The following is a 25,617-nucleotide window of genomic DNA, read 5'->3' as shown; positions in this document are numbered from 1 at the left end:
ATGAATAGGACCAATTGGCAACTGTCTTCACTGTTTCAAACACTCGTTAACGGTTATTCGGTCCCACTAATCCGCTAATCATAATAATGATACACTAATGGGGGCAAATTACTGATCACCTGATAACAAAAGACTAGTATATTGATATGTGACAAACAGGCCCCACTTCCTGCAAGTGACTCTCAAGTGTCCTCCCTCTTTCCCCACTACGAATGTTCGCAACCGCGATATATTTCGGACAACGAATCGGATATTGTTGACTGAAGCATTTTTTTCAAAGTCAGGAATTGGCGAATTTAAGTGCTGACGAAAACGTCATTTTTATAAAAATGACGAAATTTAGTGCTGGCGAAAAAAATAAATGATTTCACAGTATTTCCCAAATAAAGGTTGTTTTTTTTTTTAATGAACTTTAATTTATTTACTTATGCAGCTCTATAGCTAGAACCTTAGTAAATATAATATAAACAACTCGACATCAGTTATTCTCTATTTTAAGGTATTTCTTAGCCAAAAATCAAATACACTAATTTCCAAATTTGAAGATTTCACGACGCATTTTTCCAATTTCAAGGTTTTTACTACTCAATATTTTCCAATTTTGAGGATTTCACTACTCAATTTTTCGCAATTGGACCGGTACAGGTACTTTTCCCAATATGACAAAAAAAATCGCTGGCCCACATAGACCACACCCACCCAAAATTGCCTTTTACTATAATTTCTTCATTTCTACACCGATTCACTTCAAATTGATACTGAAATTCTCTTATGACAATACGGTCACGCTCAACTATGCATGACAATACAGTCAATCTCAACTATGCATGGCCCAATTACCAACCCTGAGGCGCCCCACCCACATAGGCCACACCCACCCAAAATTGCCTTTTACTATAACTTCTTCATTTCTACACCGATTCACTTCTAATTGATACTGAACTTCTCTTATGACAATACGGTCAATCTCAACTATGCATGGCCCAATTAACAACCCTGGGGCGCCCCGCCTAAATAGGCCACACCAACACAAAATTGCCTTTTACTATAATTTCTTCATTTCTACACCGATTCACTTCTAATTGATACTGAACTTCTCTTATGACAATACCGTCAATCTCAACTATGCATGGCCCCATTACCAACCTTGGGGCGCCCCTGGGTCAAACATGCGGCGTGGGGATACGCTTCGGCCTCTGCCGCGCCATTTCTAGTTTAACTTGTATTGATTAACGATGTGTACATATGACACATGGTTTCATGTTTCAATTTTTGTTTTCAATCCTACTGTGCGAAGTCATAAAGTACTGTTTATTGGAATAAAGCGGGTGTACACTATGATTACGCTGTATTCTTCAGTATCGTCAGGATCAGCGGGTCACGTGAAAGCCAATATGGCGGCGGTCAATTTATCGACTCTGGGATTGTCTATTTTGTCAGTTACTGCAGCTAGCCATTCTTAAGATCAAAGCGATATCAACTTCGCCGAAGATTTTGAAAGCCGATTTACCATCTATTGTCGCTTTACCCAATTAAAGCCCGCCTACAGACGGAGCGTCGTTGTATTGGAAAATCAATATTGGCCAATGAGAGCGCACACTTTGTATGACAGCACTCGTAGACTGGCAATACATGCAGTTAAATCATGCAGACGACTCGTGACGTACATGTAATTGCCACAGAAATCTTGGCCAGTTACTTAGAAGACTGATGATGGCAACCAGCTGTAATCCTCATGGAAATCGTGCATTTCATGCATAATACTGTCAAAACATTTATTCGAATCGTAAAGAGTTTAAACAAATGATTCTTGAATTCATTACGCAACTGTTAATGTTTTGTTAAAATATCAAATGAGTATAATTAAATTTGTAATACGAAACCCCTCCTGAATGGCGATGTTAATGCGTTTGTAATCCGAACACACACTTCTGCATGTAAATGTTAACGCGACGTTAACAAAATTTTATTCGTGCTTCAAATTAGCAGTGTCAATATATTTCGTGTTGACCCTTTGTCTTAATAAAAAGGGCGCGAAAATTATGCAGCATGTACAACGTCACGTCATTTGCATGGAAAGCATGGGTGTATTGAGTGTTGTATTTATAAACAAACACACATCACATCAGGGGATTTACGCATGTTTATTGGCAATATTTCATCAAATCTATAAATAGTCACGTATGCCGAAATTTATTTTATGACGTTTGTGTTACTAAAAATTATTGCGCACTTTCATAGTCAATATTTACCAGAAAGTGTTTTTAAAAATGGAATAAACGGGATTATTGGGTAATGAATAGAAACTTGCAAAGTAGTAAGTATGCAGTAATAGTCGGGTTGATACGGATGTATTTAGGAATCGTTCGAGTCGGGATCTTTGCCGGAGAGTTATAAAACAATTAAAACAATATATGTTTATAAATGACTTTATAGCGAGAGGGGTTTCTTAAAGAGTCATAGTGCACCAAATTTCGTTTTTTGACACTGGTTTTGTTAGAGTTACATGTATAACGTCAATGACACGTTAAATGAAAAAAAATCAACGTCGGAAGGTGACACCGCTCCCGAAGCCACCCCTGTCAGCCCCGGGGTGCCTGAAAAAAATTCATGTGGAAAGCACTGCATTATAATAGTGTCATGTTCTGAGCCTTTTATTGTGCTTTGTCTTATGGTTGATTCAACACACCTCTTACACTTTCGATTGTCCATGAAAATGTTAAAAAAACGACACACCCATACCGTTGAGAATTAGTGTAATATAATACTATATGTAATTTATTATATGGCTTATATATATCTTTGTTTTGGGAAATTATCATTGTTTTTATTCTTCAGACCACCTTTACTCTGATGTTAATGGGTACCTCGTATTTTTATGAATATGAAATAAAATTTATAAATATACACTAATGGTACTAAATATAATGTCGAATTATTTTTTAGGTGTAAGAATGTTAATATTATAATAATTCCTATTACTTCTCAATTTATTGACTAAACAGCTAGATGCCTGTATGCATATGTTTGACGTAATTGTAAACAATGCCAGTGGTAATAAAAATCCCGATTATAGATATAAATAATAACAATCAACTTTTATATTATGATCATCAATATTCTCTGCCAAAGAAAGTTACATGTTTAGCCTCGTTTCTGAAATTCTACGCGTCACATGATATCTAAAAACAGCGGTAGTATTGTGAAACTGGTCTATTTCAAATATTTAAGCAATGATAATTATCAGGTAACTGACAGAAACTAGATGCTAAAGCATATAGAAAATGTTGATGATTCAAGATCTTCATAACTAGATTGTTTTAAAAGTGATGCACATAATTGTATTTATAAAACATTCAGTGTAGACAGACTACAGGCTCCATAGCCTACTCTGGCACATGCATTAAGTTTCATTTTTGAAGAGCGCCAGTCAAATTGATTCCATAGACTACAGAGTATAGTTCATTGATCTCTGTTACAGGAGCAGTTATAATGGAGGAGGAGGAAGAGGATCTACATGTCTGTTTGGTCTGTAAGAAGTCCATCCGTGGACTCATGAACTATGTTAATCACAAGAAAAATGAGTGCTCTAAGAAGAACATCAAGTCAGAGCTAGCTAGAGAGTCTCACGATGATATGTTCTCTCAGAAGACAGAAAATACATGTTCTTCAGACAGCAATGAAACCTTGGAGGGAAACAATCAGAATTACTACATAGACCAGTCCTTTGCACACAACACAACACAATCTGTCGGGTATTCAGATGCAGAGATGTTTGCTTATCCTGGAAACACTTTCTTGTCAACCAATATCCCCGCAGAGAGCTCTGATGTGAGTGCACGACAGTTTCCAATTGGGAATGATGATTTCATGAAAATTGTTCCTACAAATACGCTTGCTAGACAAAAAGATGGCGACCTTAACCTTTCTGTGTACACCACAGCTTCAATGTCACTGTCATTGAGCAGTCTGAGCCCAATATTTACTACATCGGGGCTTGCTTCTGGTAGTTCTAAAGATGAAGAGAAAGATGAACTGAGGGAAGTGACAGAAGACCATGGCCTTTTAAGTGCTGTGGAGATCAATTCATTACGCCCAAGTGACTTTGATGGTGGAAAAGGCAAAAGATTGAATATTGGTACCTTTGTTGATTCCTTTCCATATGAATCGGAAGGTTCGATGAACAGGAAATGTGATGACGATAAGGAAGTTGTTGATGATTTCTTTCAGTCGTTAGAACTAATGAGTAAAAGCGAACGAAAGACTGGGAGGGGTAATAACTATAACCAATTCCCCATATCACATATCTTGAATAACCTGACTTTCAGCAGTGATGAAGAAGACATGGAATTAAACTTTGATGAAGATATGTCCTTTGACAGCCTAACTGATTCTGGAGATGACTGTAGACCACCTAGATCACACACTGGGGGAAGTGGGAACCTGGGAACAAACCTGCAGCTGCTGCCAAAAACAGGTGGGATATAAGTGTTTGATAATTGCACGGATGTAAACGTCTGGTACATTCCATTGCTTTGCTTTCTAGCACAATCACCCCCGCATTATCTTAAGTAAACTGGGACTTGGGTAGACTAAAAATATGTCAGGGGGCACTGAAAATCATTGGATGGTATACTTGGTTTATTGTAAGTGACTTAATTGTGCTGTTAACTAAGTACGTATATTTAAGCATCCATATAGCATTGACACGAGTGACAAAAAGAGTGAGACAGATTTTTAGCTCACCTGATTGCTCAGGTGAGCTTTTGTGGCCGGTCTTTGTCCGTCCGTCCGTTAACATTTGCTCGTAAACACTCTAGAGGCCACATTTCTTGTCCCATCTTCATAAAACTTGGTCAGAAGCTTTGTCCCAATGAAATCTCGGCCAAGTTCGAAACTGGGTTGTGCCGGGTCAAAAACTAGGTCACTAGGTCAAAAAAAGAAAAACCTTGTAAACATTGTAGAAGTCACATTTCATGCCCAATCTTCATGTTACTTTGTCAAAATGTTTGTCTTAATGATATCTTGGGTGAGTTCAAAAGTGGTTCTGATCTGTTGAAAAACATGGTCGCCAGTGGGCGGGGCAGTTTTCCTTATTTGGCTATAGAGAAATCTTGTAAACACTCTAGAAGTCACAACTTTTGCCCAATCATCATGAAAGTTTGTCAAAACATTGGTTCAATTGATGTCTCGGACGAGTTCGGAAATGGTCGCGATCGGTGAAAAAACATGGCCGCCAGTGGGCGGGGCATTTTTCTCTATATGTATATAGTGGCAGTTTTCCCTATTTGGCTATAGAGAAACCTTGTAAACACTCCGGAAGTCACAATTTTAGCTCAATCATCATGAAAGTTGGTCAAAACATTGGTTTAATTGATATCTCGGACGAGTTTGAAAATGGTCGGGATCGGTGAGAAAACATGGCCGCCAGTGGGCGGGGCATTTTTCTCTATATGTATATAGTGAAAACGTGGACACAGTAGAAGTCACATTTTTGGCCCAATTTTCATGAAATTTGCTCTGAATATTTGTTTCCTTGATACGAGAGTTGAGTTCAAAAATGGTTCAGGTCAGTTGAATAACATGGCTGCTGGGAGGGGGGCAGTTTTCTCATTATGCGCCCCCGCCCTTCCCCCCCCCCCCCCCCCTCCCCTTTCGAAGAAGAGGGGGGTATATTGTTTTGCTCATGTTGGTCCGTCTGTCCACCAGATGGTTTCCGGATGATAACTCAAGAGCGCTTATGCAAAGGATCATGAAACTTCATAGATACATTGATCATGACTCGCAGATGACTCCTATTGATTTTCAGGTCACTAGGTCAAAGGTCAAGGTCACGATGATCCGAAATAGTAAAATGGTTTCCGGTTGATAACTCAAGAACCCTTAGGCCTAGGATCCTGAAACTTCATAGGTACATTGATCATAACTCGTAGATGACACCTATTGATTTTCAGGTCACTAGGTCAAAGGTAAAGGTCACGGTGACCCAAAGCAGTAAAATGGTTTCCAGATGATAACTCAAGAACGCTTTTGCCTAGGATCACGAAACTTCATAGATACATTGATCATGACTCGTAGCTGACCCCTATTGATTTTCAGGTCACTAGGTCAAAGGTCAAGGTCACGGTGACCTGAAATAGTAAAATGGTTTCTGGATGATAACTCAAGAATGCTTATGCCTAGGATCATGAAACTTCATAGGTACAATGATCATGATTCGCAGATGACCCCTATTGATTTTCAGGTCACTAGGTCAAAGGTCAAGGTCATGGTGACCTGAAATAGTAAAATGGTTTCTGGATGATAACTCAAGAAGGCTTATGCCTAAGTTCATGAAACTTCATAGGTATATTGATCATGACTCGCAGATGACCCCTATTGATTATCAGGTCACTAGGTCAAAGGTCAAGGTCACAGTGCCAAAAAACGTATTAACACAATGGCTGTCAAGGTCACGGTGACTCAACTTAGAAAAATGGTTTCCAGATGATAACTCAAGAATGCTTACGCCTAGGATCATGAAACTTCATATGTACATTGATCATGACTCGCAGATGAAATAATGATGAAACTTGACCAGGATGTTTGTCTGGACAATATCTAGGTCAAGTTTGAAATTTGGTAAAGATTGAATGAACCGACTCCTCTCAGGTGAGCGAACTAGGGCCATCTTGGCCCTCTTGTTTAAGTGTGGGACATGCAAATGGAAGGTGGGTAACATATTTTAACAAGATGTGTTTGTGAAACACTATGTCCCCCCCCCCCCATATATTTGACCTTTGACCTTGAAGGATTGCCTTGACCTTTCACCACTCAAAATATGCAGCTCCATGAGATACACATGCATGCCAAATATCAAGTTGCTATCTTCAATATTGCAAAAGTTATGGCCAATTTTAAAGTTTGATGCAAACAAACAAACTAACAAACAAACAGACTGGGCAAAAGCAATATGTTCCCCAGTATAGACTGGGGGACATAAACTGACGAGACTTACAAATGGAAGGAGAGACACCCTCTGTCATTGTGTTTTAGCTAAATCCCTAGTAAACTACTGGTAATATAGAACTAGTAATAATAACCACACAACACTATATAGAAATCTTTTTGTATGGTAAATCTGTTGGTCCATCTCTCCTTAAACTTGGTTAAACTGTAAGAGCATGCATCAAGGGATATTAAATAACTTGGCAGATAAGTTTAAATAAATGAAAAATTGTGTTGTGGCACTCAACCACATGACTATTTCTTGTTCAAGATTATAATTTATGATGTAAGGTAAAATATATCATTTAATTGTAAAAATATGATCTTATCTTTTGTTTTATCATTTGCTTGACCATGTCATTAATTATTTTAATGCAACGCTTTTTAAGTATCTGTCATTAATAAGATTTTTTGTTGTCTCTGTATATACATGTAGTTTAAATATGTTCTGTGTTGGAAGATTTTTTTCAATTTTTTTTTCTGTCTCTACTTGCAGACCCCATTATCGTGGAAAATGGCCTCCCGGTGAAATGCCTAAAATCTTGCAAGGAGGTCATAGCTATGGTCCATCGCGCAGTGGTAAAAATATAGCTCTAATCAAGGGCATGACAAGAAAGCGTAGACCAAAGTTACCAGGCTCAGCTACAAGAAAAAGAGAACAAACAAAGACTTGTACAGTTTGTGATGTTACTTTTGAAAACCGATTTGCATATTCCAACCATTGTAGAAATCCTTCACATAAAGCTAAGGCATTGGAGAGAAAAGAGCAGAAAAATGATGATGATAAGCCAGTCTCAACTCATGTTAAACTGGCAGCTGATGGGACTGAGCTCACAGACAATAGGGGAGATGAGCAACAGCCTGGTTTGGTTACTGAAGAACAAGATGCCGATGAAGATATCAGTGATGAAATTGATCATGAAAGTGGCGGTGATGTCAATGATGGTGATGAAGAAGATGATTTCGAAGAAGAGGTTGCTAATGAGGATACAGATTCTTATGAAGGAAATCTGCAAGAGAATAGTAAATATAAAAACAAATATTCAGAGAAGTCTATTTCAGTAGAACTGCCTGATACAAAGCCTGAACACGTGGAGAAACTTGTTCCTATATTTGTGTGCACAATCTGTGACAAGAAATATCCCAATAGGTACTACATGGCAAAGCATTTGCTTTCAAAGTTCCATAAAAATCGTGCACTAGCCGACCCAAGAGAGCATTTTCAGATGTTGGAGAGATATCACAAATATGTTGTCAGGTTGAGCCCATTTCAATGTGCCATATGTCGTTTTTATTTCAATGCTTATGACGATTTCAAAGAGCATATTAATGGGGATGAACATGGAAATAACTGCAGTGATTTGGTTGGGGAAATGATGTGTACATTGTGCTCATTTAAAACACACCAGAATTCAGAAATGCTGAAGCACTTTGTCACGGAGTCTCACATGGTTAAAATCCATGAAAACAAGTATGCATGCATTCTAAAACAGAACCTTGTGGGCTGCAAGTGCAAATTCTGTGGATTGGAAATGCGTTCCATCAAAAGGCTGACGAGACATGTGGTATTGAAGCATGCTGACAAGAAGCCAGTGGAGGGAGTGACTAAGCGACAGATTGGTGTGAGGAACCGGCCGATCTGCTCCTTGTGTACCAGAAAGTTCTCATGCCAAAGTGCATTGAACATTCATATGGAGAGGAAACATATGAATGCGAAAAAACATGTATGTAAAATCTGCAATGTGTTTTTTGCAGATGTTTATTCATTTAAACGTCACACAGAGAAAAATCTGAAACATCTGCAAAAAGTAGCAAATTCTAAGCAAGTTGCAGAGGGCAGTAAAGGTGAAGATTTATTGTCCAATTCAAACTGTCAACAAACACCTAAATTAGAAGTAAAGACAAGCCAAGTGAATGTCAACACAGCAAAGGATGTTAAAACACCTGAAAATATTAATGAATCAAATACTGCATGGAATATTAATGTTAAAGTTGCTTTCCCAAAAGCTATTAGAGAAGATGCTGCTGATGCTAATGTGATAGCTGTTAGGGACACACATAAAGATGTTACCGGAATGGTAGAAACTGTGAAAACACGAAAAAGGCGGCCTAAAAAAGAGCCTGTACCCAGCCCAAATCAAGCTCCAATGAAAAAGCTGAAACTTGTAAAATGTGACTATTGTGACTTTACTGTGACTAAATACAATGACTTGCGACTTCACTATATGGAAAACCATTCAGCAAAAATTAAGGTGTGTGAACATTGCGACCTGGTCTTTCTGTCAGAAAAGTCTTACAGGATTCATTGCAACAGTGAGGCTCATCAGAAGTGTCTGGACAGCAATCTAGAAAACTCAAAAGAACAACAATTTAAATGTGATGTGTGCAAAAAGTCCTTCCCTGATGAGAAGTACAGAAATTTCCACACAGCTTATCACCATCTTCACATTCATACGGATGCTGACCTTGACAAAATTAGAGGTGAGAGATGCGCCACCTACAAGCAGTACAGGGAATTTCTGGATCACATCGAGGCAACGGTATCAGATCCAAACACAAAGGTTTTATGTTCAGAATGCGGAGCCCATGTGCAAAGGAAGGCAATTTTGTCGCATCTGAGACTGCATACAAAGGATAGGCCGTTTAAATGTAACCTGTGCGCTAAAGGATTTGCAACAGGGAACTGCCTGAGACGTCATCTCCAGTTTCATTTCGGCATCGCTGAGAGAAAGTGTGAATTCTGTGGAAAAGAGTTCTTTCGTGGCGAGCATTACATGAAACACATGCTTATACACAAGGCAGAACAAGCGAACGAAGCGTTATATTCTTGTGACATTTGCAAGGTGAACTTTCCCTTGGAAATCCAGTTGACAAGGCACATGAGACGGCACGAAGAGCGGAAGTACAAATGTGAGCATCCCGGTTGTCACTGGAAATTCGTCTTCCAGGGAGAGCTGAATGCTCACATGAGGACTCACATGGAGGTCAAGAAGTACCTGTGTGACTTTTGTGGGTTTGCGGCCCATACTGAGTATCATTTACGGAGGCACAAGAAGATTCACACTGCAGAACGCAAATTTCACTGCGAGTACTGTACATACAAGGCAGGCAACAAGACCCACTTGAGGAGACATATGAGGATCCACATCGGTTCCAAGCCGTTCAAGTGCCCGTATTGTTCATACGCATGTAACACTCATGAAAATATTCGCAAGCACATCCTCCTGACTCAGAAACACAAAGGTAAATTCGTCTATCCGTGTAAGTTCTGCAACTACGGCACAAACAGCTGTGATGATTTTCATAAGCACCTGACAGAGAATCACGAGAATGACCTTGGTCCGAATTTTCGTCACACGTCCTTGTCTGTGTTCACAGGCCTGTACCAGAAAGATCAGGACCCCAATAAGCCTGTGGAAGGAATGCAAATCATACAGCTGAAAGAGCGCAAGAACACGCGCAGGACAAAGCAAAATGGAGAGGAGGATTCGGACGATACCTTGAAGGATCTTGACTCTGACCAGGCCATCAATCTGAGCAACAAGGACAGGAAGCCTGTCAAGCAGAGGTCGCCAAGGAGGAGCAAAGCAGCCAAGCTTGAAGTCAGCCAGGTTAACCATTTGGATGCTGCCCAATATTTAATATTGCTGAACGCTGATGCACAACATTACGCAGATATGAATGAGGTTGAGGATCTGTCCGCCAAGGATTTGATAATTGACGACACGCCCCTGGATGGTGATTCCATTAAGATCGTTCCTACGGCTTCGTCCTACAATGGAGGGAGTGTTGTGACTATGCTGCGGTCTCAATACATGCCCATGGCTGACGTGCCAAGAACACATGTCGCCCAGGCTGCTCCACAAACTTATCAAGTCCACACTTCTGGAGCTTCAATTAGTTATCAGAACTATAACATGCATTAGATTAAAAGAGAAACTTCCTTGAAAAACATTCTTTTTTTTCTTTTTTTATTATACCAGGTGGTATATTATAGTATATGTATAATAATATTCTGTCAAATGGTTCAAAGCTTTAATATTTGCATGAATTTTGTTACAAATAATTTATGTTTATGAATTGTGAATGAACATTTTAGCTTTTAAGGCACAGAAAGTGTTGTTTTGTTAAAGATGTAGTTTAGTTCATTTCAAGGTTTGTGGCTTTTGTAAAAGCACATTAATGATTACTTATAATATAATTGACATACATATTACTACATCTAATGTATATTAATATTCGCTTTTTGTACATACCAGTTGACATTAACAGAATTGTTAGTTATGACATTATATTGCGTGGTACCATCTTTAACAAAATATTTAACCAGGGGGTTTGATCCCCACTATGGGAGAGTTCTTTAGATCTCCCCCATAGACATCAAGTACTGGTTCAAGTACCAGGAAACGGACTCGAGAGCATTTAAAATAAGTAGTCAGCACTTAGAATCAAGCTAAAATAAAGAGGTATAATCCAACAAAGTATTCGTTTCAAATGTAAATCACATTTTAGACTTGTATTCAAGATAAATTGTATGTTAATCATATACTTATAGTTAAACATTTCAAACTGTAATACATTTAAAGCTACAGAATGAAATAGGATGTTGATAATATAAAGCTCACAATTAATACATTTTAAGAATAATGCACTTAGCGCACAAAAGAAAACTATAAATAACATAATGAGTGTAAAAGAATTTAGTATATCCATGTGTGTGGAATGTAACCTGTATTTGTTCATCAAATAATTCTGATAATCATGTTTTATTACATCCATCCTGAAATGTTTTCATTTATTTAGCCAGCAAGTAAAAGTTGTATTAGTTTATATTAAAATTGATGTTTTTGTATTACATTAATTCTTTATCTGAAAACTGCATTTTGTTTAATCAAAATCATGTATAAGGTTTTCAAAATGTATCTATTGTAAATAATGCACCACTTTGTAAATGTTAACCAGAGATGGAAAAGCAGTGTTTTTGGTTGCCATCTGAACAGGACAAACATAACTACACCAAATGCATTCCCAAGTTAACCCTCATGACAGTCCTCACAATGCAGACAATTTCTTAGATTTTGTTAATGCTTCTATAGCAAGCATTTATGTTTGTCACATTCCATTTTGGGGAGTCCACTTGCTGTGTTACAGTCCTAACGGTCAAGTGTATGGACATGTGTTACTCTGTTTGTTCAATGTTCAACATGTTTGTCTTTCATCGGAGATTTAAAAAAAAACATCCACAAATGACCAGCAAGAGGAGACGGCATGTTTTGTGTACAAATCTATCTCTCTATCTCGAAGGTCAAGGTCACACTAGGTTGTCAAAGTTATAAATTTGGCCATAAAATATAGGAACTGAACTTTAGCTTCAACATTTCTCATGCAACTTGATAAGAAATTCCTATAAATCTATACACCATGAGAAGACAGCATGTTGCGTGTAACATCCCTTTCCCAACCTCAAAGGTCATCATGACAGGTGAAATGTTCGATTTTGAAGTAAAACAGCCTGTCTGACTGTAAAAACATCATTCATAATGAAAATTTTGAATGAATGATCACTAGTTGAGATGGTGTGTCAGGTTTAACAGCCGTCTTCTTAGCTCAAAGGTCAAGGTCACAAATAGACTTTAAAGGTTTGGTCCAAACTGTAACTTCATTACTTGTCATGGGATTTAAAAATCAGTTACCAATTATGTTCCAATTATGGTAAACTTGTGCCCAGCAAGGTCATACTTAGAGGTTCAAGATGTAATTTGAATTCATTATGAATCTTGTCCAGACTGTAACTTCTCCATTTAACATGCATTTTTAATAGGCATAATATGATCTGCGTTCTGAGAAAACTAGGCTTAATGAATGTGCTTAAAGTGTCTTCCCAGATTAGCCTGTGCAGGACGACAAATTCCGCTTTTATGGTATTTTTAGTTTCAAGGAAGTCCCTCCTTACCAAAAATCAAGTTTAGGCAGAAAGTGTCATCCGTGATTAGCCTGTGCGGACTGCACAGGCTAATCTGGGATGACACTACGCACATGCATTTAGCCCAGTTTTCTCAGAACAAGGCTCATGTATCAGTTTTTTTTTCCTCCTTTGTGACCCGCCGAAAAACGTCCCTTTCCCCTCAGTTTTTTTGTTTTTTAATTTTAAATACATAAGTTAACCTGATCCAGTGTAGAAACTAGAACATATTGCATAATTAAATTATCTGTTGCCTTGAATTTGAATTAAAAACAGTAAAATATGTTAAATTTACTATTTGAGACTTTCCTTATTTTCCCCATTATCTGGTGTTTCGCGTGATATTTTTTCCCCAAAATCCGGCATTTTGCGTGATTTTTTTCCCCTCAAAAAAGGCCAGGCCCTTTCCCCAAAATCAGATAAAAAAACCTGTGTATGCAATCCTTTTTTACTTTTGCAAAGTTCAGGTTATGTGCTTAAGAAACTGTGTTATAATGTCCCTCATACAAGATGTTGGGGTACCGGGTATATTGTTTGGAAATGTCACAGCCTGGCGATAGACCACAGTCAATTGTTTCTTCTCAGTGAAAAGGTTATATTTGATCTGCACATTGAATTCTCTCAAATTTGTCTGTTCTCCATAGTTAAGAAGTTTTATCAATTAAAAACATGATTGTGGCCCTGATATCAAATAAAAATATTAGTAATCTGGTACTACAGTAGTAAATTCCCCTTTTAGTTAACTGTTTGCCTAATATTGAGAAAAATGACCTTTTTTAACCGCATTAGTTGTACATGTCCAAAGACTTTGTTAATAGCTTCACATTACTTTGTTAACCATTGGCACAATATCAGCTCGAGTGACCCAGCATTATGCACTATTGGCTCTGAGATGATTTTAACCTAGAGGTTGCTACCTGTTTTACAAACAGCTCTTGTTTTCTTTTTGGTATAAAGTTGTCCTTCAGCTATTATAATGTTTACACAGTTGCTGGTCAAACATCTTAATTATCCCCCGCCATAGGCGGAGAGATATTGTTTTGGCGTTGTCCGTCTTTCCGTCCATCCGGCACTTTTGTGTCCGGAGCCATATCTTGGAAGTGCTTTGGCGGATTTCATTGAAACTTGGTATGAGTATATATATATGGATAAGAGGATGATGCACGCCAAATGGCATTGTACACCATCTGTTAATAACGGAGTGATGGCCCTTTTTATCTTCAAAAAATGCTTTTTTGAGTGTCAAATATAACACTTATGTATCCAGAAGCATATTGGCGGGGGATATCAATTCAACGAATTTGCTTGTTAGAATTTGTATTGGAACTTGATGGAATTTTTTAAGTTTATTTGTTTATTCAGAATGTACACAGCTGAATGTTTTGCTTCACTTTTTCATGATTAATGTACAGACCATGGATTACCAATATACGGATTATGCTATTTTTTGGAAGTGCCATGCGTTTAACAAGCTGCATGACGAATTATTTACAACAAAGTGAAGCAAAAGAGGCTGTTAACAATTTCTGTAAACATTTCTGATGATAAAGCAACCCCGTTTACAGGTTATTTAATAATTCATTCTTTGTTACTTGCAATTCATCTTTTATAATAGATTTTTATTTGGCAAATACCTTATGAGTATTTCTTAAATACTGTCAATGTGCTGCATTTAATATAATATGAATAATACATGGAATCTTTAAATGAAATGAATTATTAAAAATATTTTTGAAACTGTGTGTCTTTATTTATGGAAACATGCACACATATTAAATCACCATCATATGTTGTACACACAGTATTGTTATTAATCAGTTACAACTAACAGGTAATTGCAATGTACTTAACTGGGTGTATTTACAGACGGTAAAGTCAAAACTTGTTACATCCGTATGCCAAATGTTCATTCCATTTTTTAGCTCACCTGAGCACAACTTTTGTGATCCCTTTTTGTCCGTCGTCCGTTGTGCGCTGTCAACATTTGCATTGTTAACTCTCTAGAGGCCACATTTATTGTCAATCTTCATGAAATTTTGTCAGAAGATTGGTCTCAATGATATCTTGGATGAGTTCAAAAATGGTTACGTTTGCTTGATACACATGGCTGCCTACGGGCGGGGCATTTTTCCTTATATGGCTTTTGTGATCGCTTTTTGTACGTCATCCGTCGTGCGCCGTCAACATTTGCATTGTCAACTCTCTAGAGGCCACATTTATTGTCCAATCTTCATGTTGGTCAGAATCGGATGAGTTCAAAAATGGTTATGTTTGCTTGAAAATTATGGCTGCCAAGGGGCGGGGCATTTTTCCTTGTATGGCTATAGTAAAATCTTGTTAACACTCTAGAGGCCACATTTATTTCTGATCTTCATGAAACTTGGTCAGAAGATTCATCCAAATAATATCTTGGACGAGTTTGAAAATGATGCCGGTTGGTTGAAAAACATTGCCCCCGGTTGGCGGGGCATTTTTCCTTTTATGGCTATAATAAAACCTTGTTTAACTCTAGAGGCCACATTTATTTTCCGATCTTCATGAAACTTGGTCAGAAGATTTGTCCCAATAGTATCTTGTTATTTCAGGTGAGCGACTTTGGGCCTTTCAGGCCCTCTTGTTATAAATTTCATCGACTGTCAACTGATTTATTTAGATTTTGTTTTGTTTTTGCATGATACAAAGCTAACAGTTAATAAAAATAATCATTATTGTTTGGTGTGTTTACCTGATTACATACAGGAAATTGACAAAATTTTCAAAAGTGTTGTCATAGGTTCTGAAACAAAGTGTAGATAGTATTTATATGATACCAAAGAGTAAAATCAAAGCGCTGAAGGCACTGTAGGTGTTCGCTGTTTTAAAATGTCGTCCTTGATTAGCTTGTGCGCATTGCACAGGCTAATCAGTATGCACAGGCTAATCTTATTTGACATGCATTAAGCCCCGTTTTCCCTGAAAGCAGCCAATATGTACAGATTTCAATGATAAACACCAGACTGGCCAATCTCGTTTTACAAGCTGTTAAACACTATTCGTCATATAAACCCTCTGCAGTGTACCAATACACAGCGGTTCATCACATTCACATTTATGTTGAGGCACGAACGACAACTCTGCTAGGAGAATGGCATTTGTCGTCAGCTGCAACATGCAGTGGTTGTCTTTTCATACCGTACCAAAGGCTTTTAAGCACATACTGATTTACAAAATATGATCTGTAACATTAGTGTGAGCGTAATAACACTCATGACTGAGGAATGCATTTGAAATAATGTATTGTTTATGTTAAAAAACACTCTTAATTGATGGAACTATAGAGCATTGTTAAAGCCTTTTATTGTTAAGTTGATACAAACGTTTATAATTAACTTAATTTTAAATAAGCATATAAGTTATCAAACCAGAATGGCCTAGGTGGTTACCGGTAGTGTGTTTGACTTTATTTATTATCTTCATAAAACTTGGTTTAAAGATTTGTTCCCATGAAATCTTGACCTTCCTTGACAATGGGTCACTTGAGGGGAAAAACTATTTTCATAACAGTTAGTCAGACCATTAATTTTTGTTCTTATGCCCCTTTTCGAAAAAGAAGAGGTATATTGTTTTGCTGGCTGTCTGTCCGTAGACCAGTCTGAATGTCTGTAGACTAGTTCGTTTCGGATCAATAACTCGTCAACGAATTGACCGATTGGCTTGATACTTCACATGTGTATTGGCCTTGGACAGTAGATGACCCCTTTTGAAATTGGGGTCACTAGGTCAAGGTCACTATCACACTAAGTGTGAAAATCGTTTCCGATTAATAACTTGTCAAGACATTGACCGATTTGCTTGATACTTCACATGTGCATTAGCCTTGGACAGTAGATGACCCCTATTGAAATTGGGGTCACTATGTCAAGGTCACTATCACACTTAGTGTGAAAATCGTTTCCGATCAATAACTCGTCAATCAATTGACCGATTGGTTTGATACTTCACATGTGCATTGGCCTGTTTGGAGGGTCATATGTCTTCGACTGCAGAAAACTTGCTGTAGTTTGAAGTTAGCTGAGTTTGAAAATGGTTCCAATTCGTTGATAAACATTGCCACCAGGGGGCGCGTTAGTTTTTAGCTCACCTGAGCACAACGTGCTCATGGTGAGCTTTTGTGATCGCCTTTTGTCCGTTGTGCTGCGTCAACATTAGCCTTGTTAACTCTCTAGAGGGCACATTTATTGTCCAATCTTCATGAAATTTTGTCAGAAGATTGGTCTCAATGATATCTTGGATGAGTTCGAAAATGGTTACGTTTGCTTGAAAAACATGGCTGCCAAGGGGCGGGGCATTTTTCCTTATATGGCTATAGTAAAATCTTGTTTACACTCTAGAGGCCACATTTATTGTCTGATCTTCATGAAACTTGGTCAAAATATTCATCCTAATAATATCTTCTATGAGTTTGAAAATGATGCCGGTTGGTTGAAAAACATGGCCGCCAGGGGGCGGGGCATTTTTCCTTATATGGCTATAGTAAAACCTTGTTAACACTCTAGAGGCCACATTTATTTTCCGATCTTCATGAAACTTGCTCAGAAGATTTGTCCCTATGATATCTTGGATGAGTTCAAAAATGGTAACCTTTGCTTGAAAAACATGGCTGCCAAGGGGCTGGGCATTTTTCCTTACATGGCTATATATGGCTATAGTAAAATCTTGTTAACACTCTAGAGGCCACATTTATTGTCCAATCTTCATGAAATTTCGTCAGAAGATTTGTCTTATTGATATTTTGGATGAGTTCGAAAATGGTTACGTTTGATTGAAAAACATGGCTGCCAAGGGGCGGGGCATTTTTCCTTATATGGCTATAGTAAAATCTTGTTAACACTCTAGAGGCCACATTTACGGTCCGATCTTCATGAAACTTGGTCAGAAGATTCATCCCGATAATATCTTGGACAAGTTCAAAAATGATGACGGTTGGTTGAAAAACATGGCTGCCAGGGGGCGGGGCATTTATCCATATATGGCTATAGTAAAACCTTGTTAACACTCTAGAGGCCACATTTATTTTCTGATCATAATGAAACTTGGTCAGAAGATTTGTCCCAATCATATCTTGTTATCTCAGGTGAGCGACTGGGCCTTTAATGCCCTCTTGTTTTTTATATGGCTATAACCTTAATACTAGAAGTCAGAATTTTATTCCAATCTACATGTATTTGAAACTTGGTCAGAAAATTTGTTCTAATGATATCTATCAAATGCCAAAATGGTTGCGATCTGTTGAAAAACACGACACCCAGGGGACAGGGCAGTTTCCTTTATCTGATGTTAGTGTTAAGATCTTCCCTTACTTTCAATCTGACAAAAAGTTGGACAATGATTTGTTTTCACAATCTGGGAAAAAGTCCTCTAAATTGATTCAGAATTCAGAAATAAATTTAATGTTAATGACCTTTTTGTACATTAAAATTATGTCCATTAGATAATCACAACAACTTGGTGCATAATGCAATATGGGAAATCAAGGGTTTTTCATCATATGTACAATGCAATTGTGACGAGCTCTAAATACATGCAATTTGATTGCACAATTTGACTTTAGCAAAGAGATAAAGCTGCAAACTTTGATACTCTCATGCCATGCATTGTACAATTTATATTTAATACCTCATAGCATATCAGTTTGACCTAACAACATGATTTAAATTGGGGGTGTGTTCAGCAATTCAGATAGCTTGGACTTGTTTTGTTTGAGAGGCAAGACAGACTTTGGTATACGCAGTGGATTTGTCCCTTAGAATATTGTCTAGTCTTTATTTTAAAGCTGGGTGTTATTGTGATGTGAAAGCTGTTATTGTACCGTTTTAAAGTTGTTAAATAAGGAATTAATCCAGTAATTTGTGTTACAACATCTGTCAACATCAAGAATGGCAGCCAACGATTCTGATACATATGTTACCTATTTTTGCGCAACGTGTAATGGAAATAACACCGAGACTGAGGCCAAGGCTTATTGTGCAAAGTGTGACTCATGCTTTTGTGACGGCTGTGTAAGGTTACATAGTCAGGGGTTTCAAAACCACACCACTGATGGGCCTGAAAAAATGGAGAAATGGCCAGTTGCCATGGCTACACAAGAGTTTCTGGAGAACTGTGAAGTCCATAAGGGGAAGAAATTTGCACTGTTTTGTGAGGACCACAGCCAGCTGTGCTGCCATACTTGCGATTTGAGTCATCGGTATGTGGGATAAAGTATTTTGTATTCCACTTTTTTTGTTATGATAAAACCTGGGATAATTGTTTGCTAATTAATGACAATCTAAGTGCTGAAACCAATGACAAATTTGCGAGAAAATTGTTAAAGGGAGATTATAATTTTTTTATGTTTGTTAAATTGTAATAAATTGATAAAAATATGTTACAAAAACAAAACAGGCAAGAAAAATTATTCATTGAAGACTAATTTCATAAAATCCAGCAAAGACAAATTAGTACCCCGAGCCGATTGTGACGAATATATTTCATACATATTTTCCAACAATAAACAAAACATTTTTTATGCCCCCCTTCGAAGAAGAGTGGGTATATTGTTTTGCACGTGTCCGTCGGTCCATCTGTCCACCGAATAGTTTCCGAATGATAACTCAAGAACGCTTACGCCTAGGATCATGAAACTTCATAGGTACATTGATCATGACTTGCAGATGACCCCTATTGATTTTCAGGTCACTAGGGCAAAGGTCAAGGTCACGGTGACTCAAACCAGTAAAATGGTTTCCAGATGATAACTCAAGAACGCTTATGTCTAGGATCATGAAACTTCATAGGTACATTGATCATGACTGGCAGATGACCCCTTTCGATTTTCAGGTCAAAGGTCAAGGTCACGGTGACTTAACACAGTAAAATGGTTTCCGGATGATAACTCAAGAAAGCTTACGCCTAGGATCATGAAACTTCATAGGTACTTTGATCATGACTGGCAGATGACCCCTATTGATTTTCAGATCACTAGGTCAAAGGTCAAGGTCACAGTGACTCAAAACAGAAAAATGCTTTCCAGATGATAACTCAAGAATAATTAGGTCTTGGATCATGAAACTTCATAGGTACATTGATCATGACTGGCAGATGACCCCTATTGATTTTCAGGTCAAAGGTCAAGGTCACAGTGACAATAAACGTATTCACACAATGGCTGCCACTACAACTGACAGCCCATATGGGGGGCATGCATGTTTTACAAACAGCCCTTGTTTTTAATTAGGATTGGAATTAGTGTTCATGTGTCGTATGAATAGATATCGCTTTAAGAAATTGAAATGATCAGTTAAACAAAATTTAGTTTCACATCGTACATGTGTGACATACACGCTTGCGAATTCGACTGTACAGACATTTTTCTATTTCAGAATTAAATATCTGGCTTATTTCCCATTTTTCGACACATGTTCTTCTTAACTTTTATTTTAATTTATATTGAAATATATGTATAATAAGTTATTAAAAACATTTTATATAAATTCATAAATATTTAACAAAATCGTATAATCTCCCTTTAAAGATGCTTGTTATGTTCGAAAACATATATATTTAATTTGAATTAAGAAATATGTGTGTAGCTGATACTATAATAAAATCAAACAAAGAAATTCTTTTAACGGATTCTAAATTTGAACAGAAATTATTTTTTATTAACTGTTATTCAAATTAATAAATGATGGAAATTAACTGTACATCTGTTCTATAGAAATACTCGGAGAACGAAAATTTATATATTGATTTATGATTATATTCTGCATTTCAGGCAGTGTTCAAAGGTAACCCCTATTGCTAACACCACCCTGTCTGCAGCTGACGATCAGCAGCTGTCAGCGGAGATTAACACCATTCTGGATCAACTTATGAAGCTGCAAACTTATTGGAAGAGCAACCTGGAATCACTGCAAGTGTCATACAAAAAAAGGCTTTTAGATGTGAAAAGAATGAGAGAGAGAATAAATGCTGCCTTAGATGATCTTGAGAAGACCACACTCAAGGAAATGGATGAAGTGAAGGCCAGCTGGAATGCGTCTCTCATGTTGGATGTTGACACATGCTCAAGGCTTCGTTCAGAGCTGACACGTCTTAGTGATGCAGTACAGGAGATTGGAACGAAGAACAAGAAGAACGCAGAGTTGGCATTTATAGCCTTTCAAAAAAGTGAATATATTTAAAAAAAAGTAAAACAATATCTGAACAACAATTCCAAGCAAACAGAGGTTTCCTTAAAGTTGATTGTTTACAATGACATTGAAGGGTATTTATCAAACATTTCAGGTCTTGTTAATACCGTACACATCACGAAGGAATTGACCATGCAGGGAAGCCCGTACCAGGCAATCATAGCCACCGGGGCAACTCCAGTAAGTGTGAGAATACCAAGTGATACCAGTAACTTTTGTATCACTGGCATTTGTGGTTTGTTCAATGGTCAGATACTTATTGCAGATAATTACAACAAAAGTTTAAAGCTTTTGGACCTGCAGAACAAGGCGGTGGTCACTTTCTGTGATATGCCTGACCATCCAAGGAACATGTGTCTTATCACCCCGTGCCAGGTAGCAGTGGCTGTGTAGAGTGGTATACAGTTTGTCTCTGTGAACAGTGGACAGCTGGTGAAGGGTAGAAGACTGCAGCTACCACATAATTGTCGAGGAGTTGCTCATCACCAGGGGGACCTGTATGTAACCTCTGGTACTGCTCTGTACAAGTACACTCTCACTGGAACACTTGTGGACAAGATCTACGAGGATATATCTATAAGCGATGCAGGTAATTGTCATGAACATTTCTGTCCTAAAAATGATCAAAGTAAAGTAGTATTACTCCACATGTTATGTTACAGCAATGTCATGTATATGTATTGATCATGTTCATTATATAACAAAAAAGACCTTTAACTCTATGACCATGTATGACAAAAAACTGAAGAGTTTTTTAAAATATAAATATGCATATAATAAATAATTATATTGTTATTTGAGGTTGAACAACTGTAACAACAAGCTCCTAACTCTGGCCAGGGATGGGGCTGTTATCTCCACCTTCACTGACACAGAACTACAAAGACCTTCCGAAGTACATGTGACACCTGCAGGACAAGTGCTTGTTTGTGGATACTTGTCCAACACTGTCATACAGGTGGACAGTGAGGGCAAGAAGAAGATTGCTACTCTGGCTGAAAAGAAGGATGGGCTTCAATCCTCTCGATCAGTCTTCTATAACTGGAAATCAGGCTCTGTCTTGGTGGGACAATCTGATGAAAACATCCTGTTGTTTAATTTAAAATGAAGTCAACTGTCTGAGAAAACACCATTATTGTTAACATTTTAATACACATTTTATATTTAGCATGTTGAAATTTGTGTTTTGTTCTTAAAAAGACAAAAGATGTTAAATGTTGTGCTTTCTTTTTACTTTCATCTTGTAGATTGAATAATAAAAGCTTCAAGTGAAAACCCCTTGAGATGATTTGGCATCCAATGTAAAACACTTTGTTGTATTTTACATTGTCAGTTTAATTTATTACTTTAATAAACAATAAACACATTGTGTAAAGAAATATTGATACATTCTTCTTATAATTTATTTTAATACCTTCTTTTTTAGTTTGATTAAATATGTTATACTATTAAGCACCTTGTTCAAACAACCAATCAACATTTGTGATGTAATTTATGTTCTTATTAAAAACAAGTGAGGCAATACATTGTCACATTATCTCTCAAAGTATGGATAATACAATAATAATTTATTATTTTATGAAAAGTGATATATTTTTTACATTTTTGTTTTCCATTTTGCATTGTACTTTTGAATACAAACATCTCTGGAATACATAATCAATAATAGATATGAACGTAAATTAATTTTACAAAGAGATGCCACCAATTCCTATAAACTTTTCTAAATGTTTGTTAAATGTGTTTTTTAACTGCAGAGGCTATTTTGCAGCTCCTTCGCAGACCATGAATTGTAGGGGTTTCAATTCTAAATCTACAATTATAAATAAAGTGTTTTTTGTTGAGACATAAAGTGTTACACTTTTCAGATTGTTTTTCAACTGATCACAAAACTTAACACTTAAAACTGAACATTTTATCAATGTTTTTAATAGCAAATGTGATGTGATGTAAAAACATTTGTATGACATTGCAACTCAAAAATAAATAAACAAGTTTCTGTTTCAGTTTTAGAGGAAGCACATTAATTTTGTCTAAGTTACTTATTTTCATTTTCTTCAACAAATTATTTGTGGCTAGTATATTGTGAGTAAGTCTTACTTGGAACCATTGTTTGTATGAATCTTGTGTTATTTTAAATACCCATGCATGAAGACTTTCCCATTCTGAGCGTTCAATGCTTTAAAGGGACTGTCCAACAGATTAAAGCGTTGTTCAACGCAAATCGATATTTTGGCAAACTACAAGGATTACTTATATAGCTAAAAAATACCTCCATTTTTGAAGTGAGCGTGAATGGTCAAGTGGTAAAGTCGAGAGACATTTTACTCCAAGCTTCCATGACTCTAGGGGTCAGTGGTTCGAGCCCTGTGGAGGTTAACGTTTTTTCTTCTTTTTAAAATTGTATTCTTATTTTTTACTGGAGATTTTTAGTTAAAATGTTTAAATTTATCAATATAAAGCATTTAAAGCAGTTAATGACAAGCTTTAATACATGCCAAAATCTGTTGGACGGCCCCTTTAAAGTCTGTTTCATTTTACATGGCCTGTTTGTATTTCATTGTTGGGTATTAATGTGTTATATAGGTACATGTGAGTTTTTGTTGTTGTTCAACAATATAGGGTTAATATATCCCGAAATGATTGGGAAACAATAAACATCATTCATGTTTGAGTTGTTCTCCAGTTTCAGAAATCTGCAGTATTTATTAATCACTTGTAGTTTTTCTTCACATTGTACAAAATTTACACAAGCAACCAAGTTTTTAATCAAATGCCCTTCTAGTTAAAAATGTCCTTTTGTAATTCATGATATCTTTAACAAATCGTATTCGTTTGTGACACCAACTAGAAACATAAAAAGGTCCGCGTCCTTTTGAAAACTTATGATTAAAGAACAATGAAAGTTCCTGAAATATCGTGATATTTTCTATTGGATTATGGTCGATAAAATCTGCACATACTTCTAAGACGTCTTTCCAAAATGGATTAACCATCTTTCCTACACACGACTCAATATAGTATTTTCCAAAGTTAACAATTTTTTCTAATAGAAGTATATTTTAAAGTGCCAAGCCATAGCATTTACTACAATTACTTGTTATAAGTCTGTGTCACCATAGAATGTTTAGCTTTTTAACATACGCAGAGGCATTAACCATTTTAAACCCCATTGTCATAATCTTTAATAAGTGCTTTACTTTTTATTCTTGGCTGACCTTTCTTAACAAATGCGTAAAGCATGTTATTAATTTATATTAATTGAATTTAATATCTGTTTATTTGGGGTTGGTAATGTGGAAAATAAGTTTGAAAGAAACTGGTAAAAAAAAGATATGACAATTGTTATCCTACCAATTGGCGTTAATGCTCTTCTATTCCATAATTTGATACAATTTTCAATACTTTGTACTTTATCTTTAAAATTTAAGACAATTATGATTTCATAGTTTATGAAAGAATGCCCTGTCCGCTTGTGGCCATATTTTTTTACGAACCATAACAATTTTCGAACTCAGCAAAGCTATCTGAAAACAAATGTTCTGACCCAGTTTCATACAGACTTGACCATAAATTTGACTTCTTTAGAATGAACAAGGTTTTCTTATGGCCATATAAGGAGAAATGCCCCACTGCATTGCAGTTATGTTCTCCAACTGAAGGGAACCATTTTGAAAATCAGCCCAGATATTATTAGAACAAATGTTCTGATCAAGTTTCATGAAGTTTGTACTTAAAATATGACTTCTAGAGTGCAAACAAGGTTTAACAATAGCCATATAAGGAAAAGTGTTTTTCCCTCTGGCGGCCATATTTCTCGACGAACCATTACCATTTTTGAACTCAGCGAAGCTATCATTAGAACAAATGTTCTGACTAAGTTTCATCAAAATTGGGCCAAAAATGTGAAAGCAAGAGAGTTAAAAAGGTTTAACTATAGCCATATAGGAAAAAATGCCCCGATCCCTGGCTGCCATGTTTTTCTACAGACTGGAACCATTTTCAAACTCATCCAAGATATCATTAGAACAAATGTTCTGACCGAGTTTGATGAAATTGGACTATAAATATTACTTTTAGAGTATTAACAAGCTTTTACTATTGCCATATAAGGAATATTACCCGGTCCCCTGGCGCCAATGTTTTTCGTCAGCAGAAACAATTTTCAAAATAATCCAAGATATTAGAACAAATCTTCTGACCAAGTTTCATGAAGATTGGACAATAAATGTGACTTCAAAAGTGTTGCCAGAAACATTTTTCAAACCCGTCCAAGATATCATTGGGACAAATGTTACATGACGATTGGGAACTAAATGTGGCCTCTAGAGTGTTAACAAGGCAATTGTTGAAGATGCTCGACAGACAAAAGGCGTTTACTAAAACTCACCATGAGCATGTTGTGCTCAGGTGAGCTAAAAAATGATATTGTTTTAAAAATATAATAATCATCAT

General features: G+C 36.8%; 2 protein-coding genes across 2 annotated transcripts in view; both read left to right on the top strand.

The window, feature by feature from the left end:
* Window positions 1-25,617, top strand: part of LOC127845226 (uncharacterized) — a 112,276-nt gene that overhangs the window by 17,823 nt on the left and 68,836 nt on the right. The gene's annotated exons all lie outside the window — the stretch shown is intronic.
* Window positions 18,663-23,746, top strand: LOC127845234 (E3 ubiquitin/ISG15 ligase TRIM25-like). Its single transcript, XM_052376045.1, has 3 exons — window positions 18,663-19,175; window positions 20,745-21,751; window positions 21,964-23,746. The coding sequence occupies exons 1-2, from the start codon at window positions 18,865-18,867 to the stop codon at window positions 21,151-21,153; spliced, it is 720 nt and encodes a 239-aa protein (XP_052232005.1). The 5' UTR covers window positions 18,663-18,864; the 3' UTR covers window positions 21,154-21,751; window positions 21,964-23,746.

The sequence above is a fragment of the Dreissena polymorpha genome, chromosome 9 (assembly GCF_020536995.1).
Source record: "Dreissena polymorpha isolate Duluth1 chromosome 9, UMN_Dpol_1.0, whole genome shotgun sequence".
Taxonomy (NCBI): domain Eukaryota; kingdom Metazoa; phylum Mollusca; class Bivalvia; order Myida; family Dreissenidae; genus Dreissena; species Dreissena polymorpha.
The sequence above is the reverse complement of the archived record's forward strand: the minus strand, read 5'-3'. Positions and strand labels throughout refer to the sequence as shown.